At 38.8% G+C, this 15,568-nt stretch overlaps 2 protein-coding genes across 2 annotated transcripts; one reads left to right on the top strand and one right to left on the bottom strand.

The window, feature by feature from the left end:
• The first annotated feature begins 2,503 nt into the window (after positions 1-2,503).
• Positions 2,504-6,922, top strand: LOC146387139 (rho-related GTP-binding protein RhoA-B). The gene is made up of 5 exons (XM_084928507.1): positions 2,504-2,614; positions 3,550-3,707; positions 3,976-4,096; positions 5,619-5,749; positions 5,844-6,922. The coding sequence occupies exons 2-5, from the start codon at positions 3,552-3,554 to the stop codon at positions 6,015-6,017; spliced, it is 582 nt and encodes a 193-aa protein (XP_084784633.1). The 5' UTR covers positions 2,504-2,614; positions 3,550-3,551; the 3' UTR covers positions 6,018-6,922.
• An 89-nt stretch (positions 6,923-7,011) lies between these two features.
• tmem43 (transmembrane protein 43) lies at positions 7,012-14,957 on the bottom strand. The gene is made up of 12 exons (XM_084928506.1): positions 14,767-14,957; positions 12,995-13,129; positions 12,757-12,891; positions 11,094-11,188; positions 10,962-11,011; positions 10,814-10,883; positions 10,663-10,733; positions 10,442-10,569; positions 10,262-10,336; positions 8,087-8,188; positions 7,881-7,998; positions 7,012-7,796 (listed from the first exon to the last, which is right to left on the bottom strand). The coding sequence occupies exons 1-12, from the start codon at positions 14,782-14,784 to the stop codon at positions 7,594-7,596; spliced, it is 1,200 nt and encodes a 399-aa protein (XP_084784632.1). The 5' UTR covers positions 14,785-14,957; the 3' UTR covers positions 7,012-7,593.
• Between the last annotated feature and the right edge of the window lie 611 nt (positions 14,958-15,568).

Here is a 15,568-nt window from a genome sequence, read left to right as displayed (position 1 = left end):
TCAGAATGAGGCTCTTTCATTGGGATTTACTGCAATATTAAATGAAGCCATGTGCCATTTAAGAGCTATATGCTGATACAGGAGGAGAGCTCAGGTTGAAGTAAATGTTGCAGCAGCTCAGTGTAGAAATACTCCATTACAATTTAAAATTCTATTTAAGTAGTGACTAAAGTAAATGAACTTAAAGGATCAGACCATTAATACTCATGATACAGATAAGTCAGTCTACAGTAAATTATTACTGGCAGCTGGATGTCAGTAAAGTTACTGTAAAAAGTGACAGTAAAAACTTTACTGTAAATACTTTTTACAGTAAAAAAAAACCCTTCTGTAAATGCTGTAATTGCATTTACAATAAAGTTGCTGTAATTTGATTTTACAGTAATTTTTCTGTAATTTCTATATGCAGTAAAATTACTGTCATTGAATAAAGATCAGACTTCTACTATACTGTACTCTATAATCTCTTAAATCAGACTTTATAAGATGCTCATGTTTTTTGTAGTCTTTACAAAAGTGTATAACAGCGTGAACACAGTGCTGTCATGGAAAAATGAGACTTCATATCCACTGACATGAAAGCACTGATGGGCTGAACTTTATCTCTGGATCTCAAAGCTGTGAAGCATATTTATTAGAAGTGATCACAGAAAACATTTTGGCACGTCACCCTTTTTCCTGCTTCAGTTTCACGCTGTCAGGCGTGCCTGTGGCCTATTGAAAAGGACATTTAGTCGATGCATTGACTTTCATGGTGCGTACGCCTAAAATAGTTTAGGATTATTTAAAAATGTTGCAGCGTTACCTATCAAAAATCAGTTAGCAGACTAAATCCAGGTAATACTCTAGAAACAAAACTGAAAGCCAGCAATTGATTTTTACTCTAAATCCAACAAAGGTAAAAAAAAAAAAAATTAAGACTGATAAGGATACCGATATTTGATCATTTTAAAATTACGATATTCTGAAATATCAGCTGGGATTGTTTTCATTTCAGACAAACAGATTTCCACAACACTTACATGTAGTTATTATTTACTCATTTAGGCCCTGATTATTCTCCATTGCAGACATGAACACAGACAGCTGGAAACCTGACAGCCAACTAGCCATTATTTATTATACTTCTCTGAAGTCCACTTAAAGTCCATGACCTTGGGTGCATGCATAGTTGATGCGCTGTAATATAAACAAAAAACAGGCAGGTACACAGACAACCACACTGACTCTCATATTCACAGTCTGATGAGGAAATTTACGTCACGCTGACCCTAGTGGCTCATGGACATGGAAAGTGTAATCCACCTTTACTCTTTGCCCCACTGCTCGGATCACTTTGTTGTCGTTGTTTGCAGACTTCAAAACAGGTGTTTCCAACAGGAAGTTGCCTCTGGTGGACAAACTATGAAACATCAACACTCAGAACCAGGTTGAAGGGTGTTTCTCTTGTCTGTCCTTTAATTTTTACAGTGTGTGTGTGTGATCATTCTCTCTGTTCTTCCTACCTTGCATTTCCATATTCATTATGTTATGGAGTCCAATATATTCACTATCCCCCCTTTGCACATGTCCAGAGTATCTCAGCTTTACCTCTAACTTTTTTCCAAAATGTTCAATCTCAGCTGACCCACTGATGTACTCCTTTCTGATATTGCTCATCCATAAATACATAAAAGAGGTAGAGGGGAAAATCCATGCAATATAAACTAATACACAGTTTTTATTTCACTCCCTCTAAACTTCATAGTATGAGTGTAATGTCCAACGACCTATGTTGGACATGCAATCTAGACATGCAAACATTAGCACATGCTACTTGGAAATATAAGCAGGTATAGAGCTCAGAAGCTCAGATATGGATAAATTTGATAATACCCTTATTACCAAAATTATGTGTATTGGTAGGCTGATCAGTCCCACCCACAGCATCGAAATACAATTTAGCGGTGATAAAAGTAAGGGCAATCACAGTTGCAAGAAGAATTCTTAGTGCATGAAAAGACACATCCTCCCCAAACTTCAAATATTGGACCAAAGTTATATTAGAAATTGTATCACCTGGAAGAAAATTGTAAAGAGTCGATGATGATGATAATGACAACTCAGGCAGATCTTTGTAATAAAATGTTATTAACAATGTTGATGTTGCAGTTTGAAGATATAATTGCAGGTTTGAGTGTCAGTTCCTGCTTGAAAATTTTATAATGATGCTCCCTATTCAAGTTTAATATAGGAAACGCAAATTTCAATAACAGAAAGTAAAATACGAAAGAAAACCCAATAATTATATGGTACTCTGTCCCTCCTTATATATAACATATGTGTTTAATCTAATATATAAAAAAGCTCTGAACTAAAAGAAAAATATGTTATTTTTATGTTGCTGTATACAAGTATTGATTAAAACAGTGATATTATTGTTGTTGTTGTTGTTGTTATTATTATTATTATTGAGAAGTGTGGTGTTGTACTGTAGTGTATTGTTGTGCGGTCCCCACCCCCTCACTTCCCTCCTGTTAATCCTTCAGCAGCGGCGCACAGTAAAGAAGCAGCGGCGGAAGCTAACAAAGCACTACTTGGGCTTCATTTGAGTAGATTTTTAACTAATAACTTGGTGAGTTGGGAATATTTTCAAGAATCCTGTAGCTGTTATATTTTCTAACACTTATTGTGGGTAATTATATTATTGTTCTGACTATAAATCTGTGTGTCTTCACCAATATTTCGCCTAGCCTAGCTAGTGAGCTAACGGACCGATAAAGTCATATAGACTTCCGTTATGCTAAGCTAAGTCTAGCTATCTAGCCTAGCAGGCTAAACCGGTTTGTTACTGAAAGGAGAAGCAATGATTCCGGCTCAGCAGCTTGAAATAAACAACAAACACGACCTGAGTACATTATGTCACACGTGTTGTACGCATTTACTGTAGCACCCCCGAGTTATATTGTAAACATTCAAATTGAGCTTACAGGACACACACATCCGGCTAAGCTAACGCTCGATGATTAGCTAGCTTCAGTAAACACAACATCCTCCTAGACTAAATCTGGGTCAAACACCACTGCGGGGGTCCTAGTTATATTTCGCTGACATACATTTGCATGTTAATACGGCCAGTGTTGTAGTGATGGAATAAATGTTTGACGGGATATGTATGTGTATTTTTTTGTTCGAGCTTGATGCCGGGGAGGGTCAGAAACACCGGAGCGGAAACGTAACATCACAGTAGAGGGCTTCACTGTATGACTCTTAATTTGTAAGCCCACTATGTCGCGATGGGCCCTTGACAGTATGTACAGTATGACTGATCAGGGGACCATGAAAAGCCGTGATGGTGGTGATATTGTCGCAGAAAGCTGCACAGTTAGCCCCGGTGTTATTTTGTTTGGACTTTGCCAGCACAGCTGAAGGTTGCTGGCAGTTCATCGTTTATCACAGGCATAGTGTTAGAAAGTTGGACAATGCTTCAGTGTAATAAAATAAAATTACCCACTCTGATATAGATGACGTTCACGTGTTTTAATCAGTCTTCTATATTTTTTCCTGAAGCTATGGCAGCAATCAGGAAAAAGCTGGTCATAGTGGGAGATGGAGCCTGTGGGAAGACCTGTTTGCTCATCGTGTTCAGTAAGGACCAGTTTCCAGAAGTCTACGTGCCCACAGTGTTTGAGAACTATGTTGCTGACATTGAAGTCGACAGCAAACAGGTAAGCAGTATTTATTTCTTCCCAGAATCGGTGTTTTGTAACTGGAGGACTCTAGTGGCTGCACTCATGTAATGCTAAACCTATAGACCAGGGTGGGCAGTTAATTTTCACAGGAGACCTACATGTTAGATCTAGTCTAACCTGCACGAGTTTGAATTATTGAGCAGATTGAGTTCTGCTTATTGGCAAAATTAATTGTCTGACCTGCCCACCTGCTACCGACTGTGCACTGCTCGAAGATATTTCAGCTTCTAAACACTTTTGGCAGGTCGAGTTAGCACTCTGGGATACAGCAGGTCAAGAGGACTATGACAGACTGCGCCCGCTCTCCTATCCAGACACTGATGTCATTCTCATGTGTTTCTCCATTGACAGCCCTGACAGTCTTGGTAAGTAAAAACAGAGGAGACTCAGCAATGTTGCAGCTCATTTTTAATTTTAAATTATTATGACTAAACCACCAAAGGCTTTGTGGGAGGGGGGAAAAAAGACTATTAAAAAAGGGAGGGGATAGCTCAGTAGTTAGAGCATTCGCCCCATGATCAGAAAGTCGGGGGTTCAAATCCACCGAACGGCTACCTGAGTAAGGTACCATCCCTGCACACTGCTGCCTGGGCGCTGGATTGATAGCTGCCCACTGCTTTACTGAGTGAATGGGTGCAGAGAAGGCTCTCCTTGAGTTAAAACCTCTGGAGATTGTTTTGAAATCTGAAGCTCTTGTGTGGGGCACTTCTTTGTGTTTTCATTGGTGGTTAAAGGTGATTTTTGAACACCTTCTAGTTACTTCCACCACCTAGTTACTCCTACTCTATTTAAGGTCTTTGCCTTGTGTAGCACATAAAAGACAAATTCAGGATTCAAATATTGGCCTGAAAATTCAGAGTAAAATGTTTTTTACTTTCCATTTGTTTGTTTTACCTGATCAGCTTCTCTGTTAAATCTAAATGTTTAAATACAAAGGTTTCCATTAAAAAACTGTATTAGAAAAAATAAGATGGTAATACAGAAGAGGCAGGAGTTATGCGCTATATTATTACTATATATATTTAACAGTAGCGCCTGCGTTTTGAACCAGTACCAGGGTAAGAAGGAGTATTGACAATAATGTCACAGCAATCTTGCCAGGAATAAGACGAAGTGTGGCTTATAGCTGCTCCCTCATTCACATGGTGTCACCACAGTAGGTTGCCCCCCATGTTTGATTTGGCAGATTCACCGGATGCCCTTCCTGATGAATGTGTAAACCATAACACTATGGAGCTACTATTTTTTTTTTAATTATATGTGTATATTTATTGTAAATAATGGCTTGAGCACTTGCAGTGCCATTGGTAATGAGAAAAAAGAGTTCACTGTAAACAGACCCGATGGAAATTCTTGAGATTTGGTCATAGCTTGAATAATCTAATATTAAGAATCAGAAACATAGAAAACAGCTGTTGGACATGGAGTCATGTTATGACTGTCTCCCACCATGAGTCTCAGTTTGCTCTCCTCTGTACATCACAGTGGACGCACATTTATCATGTGATCTGTACCATTACAGCACACCTTGTTCTCAAGTTTCTCCATCTAAAGTATCTGCTCTTCTTGATTCAAGTCCACACCACCTTATCTCGCATACAGTCCAGAGCTGCAACTTTTACAAGTTAAAAGAAAAGTCACTAGCAGTGATTTTAAGTTAAGACAAATAATCGTTTAATTTCTGCTTGCTGCCAAATGTCAGCATTTTATTTATTTTTGCATTGTTTGCACAGCAAAACATGTTAAATGACATCCTCTTAGCCTATAGGAGTCTGTGATCATTAGTGTTTTCCTGCTGGGTTACAGAGCAACAGTAATCCATTCGGAAAATAATCAACAGCCGTGTGTCTCTGCTTTGAATGCTGCTATATTTGTCTCCTTATTCAGAGAACATCCCTGAGAAGTGGACCCCTGAAGTGAAACACTTCTGCCCTAATGTTCCCATTATACTAGTGGGAAACAAAAAGGATCTGCGGAATGATGAGCACACTCGGAGGGAACTTGCCAAAATGAAGCAGGTAAAACGTAACGCCCTGAGCAAGAAAATAAACAAACTTTGTCAGTGAAAGATTTTTTCCTAACATTGCTTCTTGACCTTTATATTTATTTTAGGAACCCGTTAAACCTGAGGATGGGCGGGACATGGCTAACAGGATTGGTGCCTTTGGATACATGGAGTGCTCTGCAAAAACAAAGGATGGTGTGAGGGAAGTATTCGAGATGGCTACCAGGGCTGCACTACAGGCCAGGCGGGGAAAGAAGAGTAATAAATGCGTCCTACTGTAAAAGGAGGCATGAGGACTGCTTCCTGGAGGGGGAAAGAAGGAGAATTAGGTCAAACCTACCCCCCAAACACACCCACCCAAAAGACTGTTCTCCCCAGTTTTTACTAAAGGTGTAATGCTTTTACTTTTCTTTTATTTCTTTATTTCTTTTTGGTCTTAAGCAAAACTAGTCAGGTTCTGTCAGTATTCAACTTTGAAGTTATGGAAAATACTTTTTTTGTACTTAAACATAAGTAAATTTGCCATAATAATCAAACCTCCTTTATCCACACGTTCTATGTAATCAAAAAGGTCAGCGGGGGAACCGTGGTGTCAGCCTGCCAACTGCAGTTAAGTGCTTAAGCCCTGCGAGCTGATCAGAGGAATGTTTCCACAGCCAACTAGGGTTGAAGTACCTGCTCACTGTGACCCGTAGTCCTTTAATTATTGACAAACTCGTGCACACAAAGTCAAAATTTGTTTGTGTGTTTCATAAACAAATCTGCATTATGATCACATGCACAATGCGAGACTGGAAAATCTTTTTGCTAAAATGCAAATGGAAACTTAGTGTTTTGTGTAATAAATTACTTTGTAAGAATCTGGATAACTTGCATCACTTGATTGAACACTGAATTAAACTGAACTAATGAATTAAAGCCCTGCCTAGGAACAGAATTCAACTTTATGCAGTGGTGAGGAAAATCAAAGGCCAGTCTATGCTTTAGGCTCCTCAGTTTATGGTGAACATTTTGGATTAATACGGGCCACTCTGGCCGTTCCCCTGTGAGCTGAGCCTGAGTGCACACAAGCATGTCAAGAAATCCCATTAATAGTTGTTAAAAAACTGACAGCTGAGATGTTTACTGATCAGGACAGTGAATGTGAAAAATAAACCTGCCCAGGCTTTCTGGGTGTCAAACTGCCTCTACCTTCACTTTTTGTTCTAAGCACATATCAGTAATCATCTATAGTTGAAGGTGATCTTTTTCCTGAATGAAAACATGAGCCAAAAGTAGTTTCAAACTTTTACTCAACATTTAAAGCAAACACAATTGAGAACCTCACTTCTTTGGTGTCTTTTCAGTTTTACATGTAAGAACTGAATTTTTGATTACAAATAATTATTATTAAACCTACTGAGCGTTATAAACAGTGAAAACAGAGGTATGTAACAAATATACAGTTAAAAAATTCATTGGATGCACATAGCTAAAACTACTGCAGTCTCACTTATCAGTGTATTAAATCCAACCTTAATAATGCAAAGTTCTGAAGAGTGTTGAGCACTGAGTTTTGTCCAGGACTGTTGGATTCGACTGCATTTATTTTTAACTGGGTGAAAAACATTCAAGCTAAAAAAAACCCAAACATATAATGGAAGGAACAACTTTGGTGAAGTAAAAATTTATATATTGCCAGTGAAACTGATGCATGCTGGATTAAATTTATTTAACCAAAAAACAAACCCATACACTCAATGTTTGTTTAAATCAACAACAACCCTTTGTACAGGCTGTAACAAACTGGGGGAAAAACTGGCAACACAAAACATCTGCAGCTCACCATCAGAAAATCTATAATCATCAGTTCAATAGTCATGCGTTCTTCTTGGCGGGAAGTCCTGAGCGGGCGAGAAATATCGGAAGAACAGCCAGCGCTCCTAGAGCTACTGCCACCAACGGTCGGTAATAAAGCCAGCCGAACCCAATAACGATAAGAGACAGCGAGCAGGAGACGCACAAGGCGAAGATCTTCAGTCCAATGGACACGAGCTCTCTAAGGACAGGAACCCAGTCCACTGCAGGAACACAACAGACAGGAAGTATGAATAATAGAAGCAAGGAAGGAAACTCACAACTGTACAGCAGCAGAGTTAATTTACCCAGCGTGTAGATGATTTGCATGCTCAGCTGGATACCAAGGAACATGAGGGCCCAGCCTGCAGCCCGGAGTCCCCAAGTCTTCATGCTGTTAAACTGGTGCTCCCTCGCAAACACCTCCTACAGATAACACAGAAATACGCTTTACCCAGATAGACACACAGAAAGAGAATTTAAACCAACAAATGGAAATGAAGCCCACGCTGACCTCCGCAGAGAGCTCCTCCAGATAAAGGATCTCCAGAGTGTCTCCTGATCTGGTTTTAAATGGCAGCAGCTGCTCCCCTCTCTGCATGGCAACAATACTGACCTGAAAAACAGCAGCATGTGAAGCAGAGTTAGAGACTTAGTTTTAATCTAATATAAATACATAAATGAGCAACTCTTTTGACAATATTTGTTCCTGCTCATATTTCATGGTAAACTGAACATTTGTTTGTTTTGGGCTTTTGGTTGGAATATAATAAACGGCACATTTGGCTGAAGAACATACATCTTTTTCCTCAACAAAACAACTTTTTTTAAATAATCCCATAAATGTAAGCAGCATGCCAAAGGAGACCAGAACTGTCCTCATGTTGATCTACTAAACTTCCAAAAAAACAGCTGTGAAAAAGTTTTACCACTATTATTTGGTACTGTGTAAATTTACTCATTTAACAGTATAGTACATTCTATATATGTTTACAGTATACAATTTTTTATTTAATGTGCAGTTTTATATTAGTACACGGGTAAATTTTTAGATCAAAACAATCAAGAAAATATCCCATGCCATTCTGTTATGGATAAAACTTAAAAACAATATTAAGTTTCCATACCTCCAACAAAATATTCTAATAACTACTCATAAACAGTAAATGTTTAAAATACTTGACCATATATTTGACTATCCAAATTCTATTTGTATTAATAATTATTTAAAACACTACTTAAATTGATTTTTATGAAAGTTAATGATAAAATATTTATTTTTATTATTATTGAATGTTATAAATAGCAACATAAGAACATCATGTAGGTTGTGACCACAGACAGTACATAAAAGATGGACATAGCTGTAGTGAGGTCAACCTCAGGAATAAGGGTTAGAGTTTACTGAGAATATTGCATGCTCATGACTATTATGTTCTACTGAAGATTTGATGCTAGCAACTGAGACCATAAACTTATTAGGAAAATGTTTACTGGGTAACAGTGAAATGAAAAGTAGGGTCACTTTTCCATAAACTTCTACACAATCAGACTTCGTTTTTAACCAGGAGTCTCCCCCTGGTGGCCATCAGAAAGAATGCAGGTTTAAGGCACTGAATTCACTTTTCAGATCCTGAAGGTACATCAGTCTCCTATAAACAGTGTTGGGAAGGTTACTTTTAAAATGTATTCCATTACAGATTACAGAATACATGCCCCAAAATGTATTCTGTAACATATTCCGTTACGTTACTCAATGAGAGTAACGTATTCTGAATACTTTGGATTACTTAATATATTATCATGCTGTTTACAACTACGTGAATGTACTATTGCTGTGATTTATTACTGTTACTGAAGGTCCGCGGCTCCGAACCGTAGTAAAGGGACCTCTGGCTAATACGGTGGGTTCTGTGTCGGGCTCATAGACGAAAAATAGCTTTACTTTGTTGTCTGGGTCAACTTTGCTTGCGAGAGAGAGAGAGGCGTTGAAAGGCTGCTCCAACGGAACTTATTGTTTTTGGAGGAAAACACGAACACAGTGTACAGTCGAGTCTTAATAGCTTACTTACAACTGGGCTCGTCAGGCACTCTTCTTGGCTGCAGTGGTTATTATTATATTTACATGCTTCCAGCTCCCCTTTTTGCTCGATGACAGCTTGTACTTTTCCTTTTTCTCCCTCCCTCGCTCACAGACACATAACGGGTATGGCAGTCCATTCTCCCTGCAGCACGGACTACACTGCCTATGATGCTACATTCTTTAGAGCTATACCTGTACCATTCTGCCTATTAGCTTAGCACAACAACAACAAAAAGGCGCTCTCTCACCCAGGAAACACGCAGAGAGAGAGCGTCACCCTGTAACCTTGGCAACCGTAACGCTGCCACCTGGAACAACAGAACGTAGCTGTCAAACAAAACCCAAACAGTCCTGACCCGCGACAATATGAAACAGGAAAATACCGCTGTGTAATCCATTTATTTCAACAAAGTAACTGCATTCTAAATACCACCTTTTTAAACGGTAACTGTAACGGAATACAGTTACTCATATTTTGTATTTTAAATACGTAACGGCGGTACATGTATTCCGTTACTCCCCAACACTGCCTATAAACAGACTACAGTCAAGACCCAGTGGAAATGTAGGCAGAGAATGTGTTGATAGGTCATTTGTAGCTTGTACCGTCTGAGCAGGGCCGTGCCGTGAGTTGTCACTGCTCAGTCCAGCGAAGGAGAACCTCACCCGCACGTCACCCACCTCATGAATTCAAACAAATTCAAAGTCAACAAGTGTGGAACGCATAACACATAACAGAGTGCAACACTGAGATTATTTGCGAGGCGCTCACGACTAGATGCTCACCTCTGGCCTGCGTGGATTTGGAGTGTGATAGAAGTAGTCATCATGAATAGAGAGAAAAGGGTCCAAGTTAAAGACAGGAAAATCCCCCAAACTCAGTGTCTGGAAGTTATTTATCTGCTCCACCAGGCCTGATGATAACCAGGAAATTAACTGAGTACTAAAATCCAAACACATGAAACACAGCATATGTGTAGTGGCTGTGTGTTTGCTTAGACACAAACCTTTAGACAGAATGAATGGCCCAGTTCGGACTTCAGGAGACACCACCATCACACTCTCAACAGCCATGGCACTGAAACACAAAGACTGAAGTGAGCATGGACTGGATGCACACACAAACACAAGACGACCATATTAAATATGTTTTAGTACCTCGGGTTCTGGTGACCAATCTCCTTATCAAAATTACGACTGTTCACCAACTCTGACTTCCACTCAGTGTCTACAAAAAAGGAGTTATAACCTCTATACACAGGCTGTGCTGTTACCAAAGATTACAGACTGCAAAAAAGAAACTCACTGTAGGTGTATGTAGTTTCTGTTTTGGTTTCACCGTTCTCCTGGTAATCCCTGAATTAAAACGTACAGTCAGCTGCATTCTAGCCAACATGTCCACACCCAGTCCCACCCTGAGTGCAGACAACAGCCTTACCTGCTCTCATGGTACTCCACCCACTGATACATCTCCACCTGCCGCTTCAGCTTCACTGCATGCACCACCACTTTGTAGTTGGGGTCATACAGGGGCTGCACAGACACATCAAAATTTAACAGCAACAAACCAGATGAAAACACTTACCTGAAGACAACAACACTTCCACCTCTACTAATAATCATGATCAGCTGATTGGTGCATACAAAATTCTTAATGCTGGATTATTAAACATGACAATGTCAAAGTCTGACAATGTAATCAGTACAATAATGCATTACTATAAACACAAACGAAAGAATTCAAGTGAAACTATATGAAGCTTCAGTATACAGATTAAAAAATAAAACATTAGAATCAAAACAAGGAAGCCAACTGGTGGCACATTTATGTCCACAAAAAATAAATTAAAAATGGAATCAAATACTAGCAAAAATATTTACATGTTGTACAACTCCTGAGGTTGTGTATTAATTTAACATAGATAAATACAACACTATTTCTCACTGTCTGAGTCTCGCTCAACATTACCTTCTTTTGTCCTCCTCTGCAAAGATATGAGGGTAAACACAGCCAGATAACAGGCACCACCGCCTGTTTATCTAAACAAACTAACTAAGGCAGCCCTGAACTTTTTAGACATCACCCGACAGAGATGCACGTGAGAAGGCAAACAGCCAGAGCAGAAACTCTTTAACCTGCCAGCCCCATGGAACAAAGTCTGCGTGATGTCCAATTGTATCCATGCGAGAAAAACATACGTAATCGGTCACAGAGTTCAGAGCAAGCAAGCGGTCGTCCGCCCGAGCTGATTCCTCACCTAAACTGAAAGGAGTATGTCCCGACCCGATTCCCCCAACATTGCTCAGTTCTCTGCAATGGATCAATGGATGGATGTTCTTTTACCAAATGTACATACAAAGGTTATTAGATTTCTATCACACATTTAAACAAATGTTTAAAATGAGCTGTAGGGAACAAATAGTTAACTGAAATGACAATGAAAACTAGACTTGGAAAAAAACTAAAGCCAACTAAAATAAAAATAAAACTTCTTCCAGAGTTGTCCTTTATTTTTAGTCTACTTGTCAGTTTGGTAAAATTCTGTTATCACAGAGTGCCTGATGGGGCATGAATACACATGTTGAGCTACACTCTGGATGACATTACCGTGAGTCAACAAAGAGTTGTGTTTGTGTAATCCCTGCACTGATTTTAATTCATTAAATGAAAAGATTAAAAAAACACTTCTTATCAGGAAGTGATAAGTGTGTAGGTCAAGCAAATGCAGAATGATGGAAGTTCTTAAAATATCTGGATGTTCGATATCTGAGCACAGTTTCGGAGGCCTGCAGAAACCCTAATTTTAGGGGTAGGGGACTCTAAAACTATACAGAAGGCACAAGTTTTGAAGTGCATCTCCACCTGGAATTTTGTCATGCAAATCTGTGAAAGTCAGGTTAAAGGCTCCAGACAAATATCCTCCATATCTTAATAATTAAAAGACTGAAACTAATACAGAACCTTTGAACTGCTCTGTAAACTAACAGAAACTGAACTCAATAAAAAAAAAAAGCTAAAACATAATAAAAAAAATATACAAATCAGGGACCGACACATACACGCTAGGGCAGACCAATGTTCAAAATACAGGCGAGCTCACCTCTGCAGTATGCAGCTTCGCAGACAGGTGAACTAAACGGCCGTTGTTTTGTGTGTCGAAGCTGATATACGGCCCCAGTGATACAACCTGGGAGAGACCTTCATCCAGGGACTTTGCTGTTTGCAGAGTCCGTCCCTGCACAAAGAAACCATCACAGATACAAAGTGCTGTCTTTAGTCTACTGTTAAATCATCGTGACCATGATGATCTGAGCTACTTAGAAGGAAATGTTTCCTACCTCATTGGTGAAGAGAACATAAATCGAGAGGAAAAACAGTCCCACACCAACAACTACTCCTCCTGTAGTTTCACTTAAACGCTCCAGAAATCCAGGGTTGGACTTTGCAGACACTCGCTTGTGTTGGTCTGGAAACTGGACAAACATAAGAAAAACCTGAATAAACACGACATCAACAATTGGGTGACAGAACCAAGCTTTGGTGTGTAGTTATTTTCTATATTCAATCTTTTAGTAATGACATGACCATAACAAGACATAACCAGTAACTTAACAATAAACTGTCTTTTTAGTTTATATATATAATAATACACCAGGTGTTTATCTGAAAACATATGATGGTTTAAATACATGAATCTTAGAAAGCGAAGACACACATTCCTCTGATTTATTACAACTAATCCGGTACCAGCCAACTGCAGTTCTGGTGAGAAGTTTATATCCACTCATCATGGACATGAATGTAATTTTGAGCTTTTTGCTATGTATTTGAACTGTTCTGTTTTCAGGATGTAATCATTGTACAACATACATCTTTACTGACTTTAAAAAACAAGGATTGGGTGAACAAAGTTGGAATTTATTTGGGATTTTCTCTAATCGACACAAGGTCAAATATATACATAAACCCCCACCAATATTTGGTTAAATGTCTCTCGGTGTGTTGCACCTCAACCAGACACTTTTGATTACTCAATAAGTTTGTGTTATAATTCTGGCTGGGTATTTGACCATGCGTTTTGACAAAATTGGTAGAATTCATTTGAAACAGTCGGTTTCCTGGCATGGACATGGTTTTAAGCATAGTCCGCAAATTTTCAATAGGGTTGAAGTTGGGGCTTTGAGGAGGCTATTCGATAAGATTAATGTTAGCCTGCTTTATCCATTCCAAACAGTCTTTGGTGTCTGCTTAAGATCATGCAACTGTGTCCAAGTTTAAACCATCTAACTGCTGATTTGAGGTAAAGGTAGCCCTCCTCCTTTACTATTCCATCTACTTTGAACCAGTACTGCTTGCAGCAAAATTTGTTGTTTAGAAATGAGTTCAAGAGGCCTTCTTAACTTGTGTAAATCTGCAATTCTTCTTAGATCATTATCGAGCTCCCCTTTCTTCTCAGTATTGGTCAATCATTGGATCGCTGTCCTTTTTTATGCTGAGAAACTAGCATTTGTAGTTGATCTTGATAACCAGTGTAAAGTTAATAGGCCTTGGTTTATCAATTTAACAGACGCTGAAGATCCTTCAGTATCACTTACTAAAATACAGTGAGTGTATATTTATACTTCAGCCTGTAGAAAATCTAAATTATTTTCAAGTTTGTGCACCCAGTTCTTGTTTTTAAAGTCACCACCCTGGAAAAAAAAAAAAAAAGAACAGTTCAAAGAAATCATTAAAAGCCCAAAATTATGACGTTCATGCCCACGATGAGTGGATGTAAACTTCTGGCAGTACTTGTATGTGTCCCTACATGCAGCCTGTGGTCCCATGTCCCATCATGACTTAGGCGTGCAAGTGACACGCCCCTTTTACACTTCCTAATCTAATTTTCATGTCTGGGCGAAAAAATTAAGACTAAACGGCGACTAACCGCTGTTGCCATTGTACGTACCCAATTAAAGCATTAGAAATGATTCGTCAGATTAAACTGACTGAAAAAAGGCGGCAGTTGAGGGTCTAACGCTGCAGCAAAGTTATGTTAACTGCACACATAAATCCGGAAGGAGTTTACATTTATACAGTAGAACCAAAGACCATTATTCGAGCCACCTACTGTTTGTGCTGTAGACATTTCTCTACTTTCTCGACCGCCAACTTTCAAGGAACACGAAGATGCTAGCAACCACAAACTGACACGCCAACGGCCAGTAAGCGTTCACTTTTACTCTGAAGTATCCCGAAACTCGCCCAGAGAGGCGGACTATGTGAGAATTGTGGCTCCCGCCCAACTCGCCGGTTGCCCAAGTGATATTAAGCGATTGCTTTAAGGAAAAAAAAACAGTTCCGGCACCGACCCGGAAATCTTTTTTCTCGAGGCTTCATGGGAAATGAAGTTTTTTTGGTGACTGTTATCAATAGAGACGTGAGAAAGAAAAAAAATACTAGAAATGTATTAGATATTTATTGATATTTAATTTGTTTTAACAGTTCACAGGAAATAGTATACTGTAAACATATATAGAATGTACTATACTGTTACTGGAAAGAAAAACAGGCAGGCTCACTGAAACCCACATACATCATAAAGGTAAATATTGAAAAATATTTATTATATTTTAGTTTTATACAGAACATGAAACTTCATGGACGGATGTTATTCATATTATGACACCTAGTGGTGATAAACAGAAGTACCTCAAGAATATGCACATTTGTACTTTTTCTCCACCACCTGACATTTAGTTTCTTTTCAAATTATAACCACAACAGCGTATCATTAATATAGCTGTTTGTTTGTTGCTTGGTTGTTTTACAGATTGTAATCATATTACAAGAAAGCAGTATACTCTTTTTCCTTCAATAATATAATTTTTAACAAAATAAACAAACAAAAAACAGAAAAACAGACACAGTAA

This window comes from Perissodus microlepis, chromosome 5 (genome assembly GCF_051167445.1).
Source record: "Perissodus microlepis isolate ML-2025 ecotype Zambia chromosome 5, ASM5116744v1, whole genome shotgun sequence".
NCBI classification, from domain to species: domain Eukaryota; kingdom Metazoa; phylum Chordata; class Actinopteri; order Cichliformes; family Cichlidae; genus Perissodus; species Perissodus microlepis.
Note: the sequence above shows the minus strand (reverse complement) of the source record. Positions and strands in the feature narration are given on the sequence as shown.

Bases quoted from the DNA above. Each gene is read 5' to 3' on its own strand.
- LOC146387139 (XM_084928507.1), top strand. From the start codon at position 3,552: ATGGCAGCAATCAGGAAAAAGCTGGTCATAGTGGGAGATGGAGCCTGT. The intron at 3,708-3,975 runs GTAAGCAGTATT...CACTTTTGGCAG, and splicing joins TTGAAGTCGACAGCAAACAG to GTCGAGTTAGCACTCTGGGA. The intron at 5,750-5,843 runs GTAAAACGTAAC...TATTTATTTTAG, and splicing joins AACTTGCCAAAATGAAGCAG to GAACCCGTTAAACCTGAGGA.
- tmem43 (XM_084928506.1), bottom strand. The intron at 10,734-10,813 runs GTACTAAAACAT...TTTGTGTTTCAG, and splicing joins ATTGGTCACCAGAACCCGAG to TGCCATGGCTGTTGAGAGTG. The intron at 10,337-10,441 runs GTGAGCATCTAG...TGAATTCATGAG, and splicing joins CAAATCCACGCAGGCCAGAG to GTGGGTGACGTGCGGGTGAG.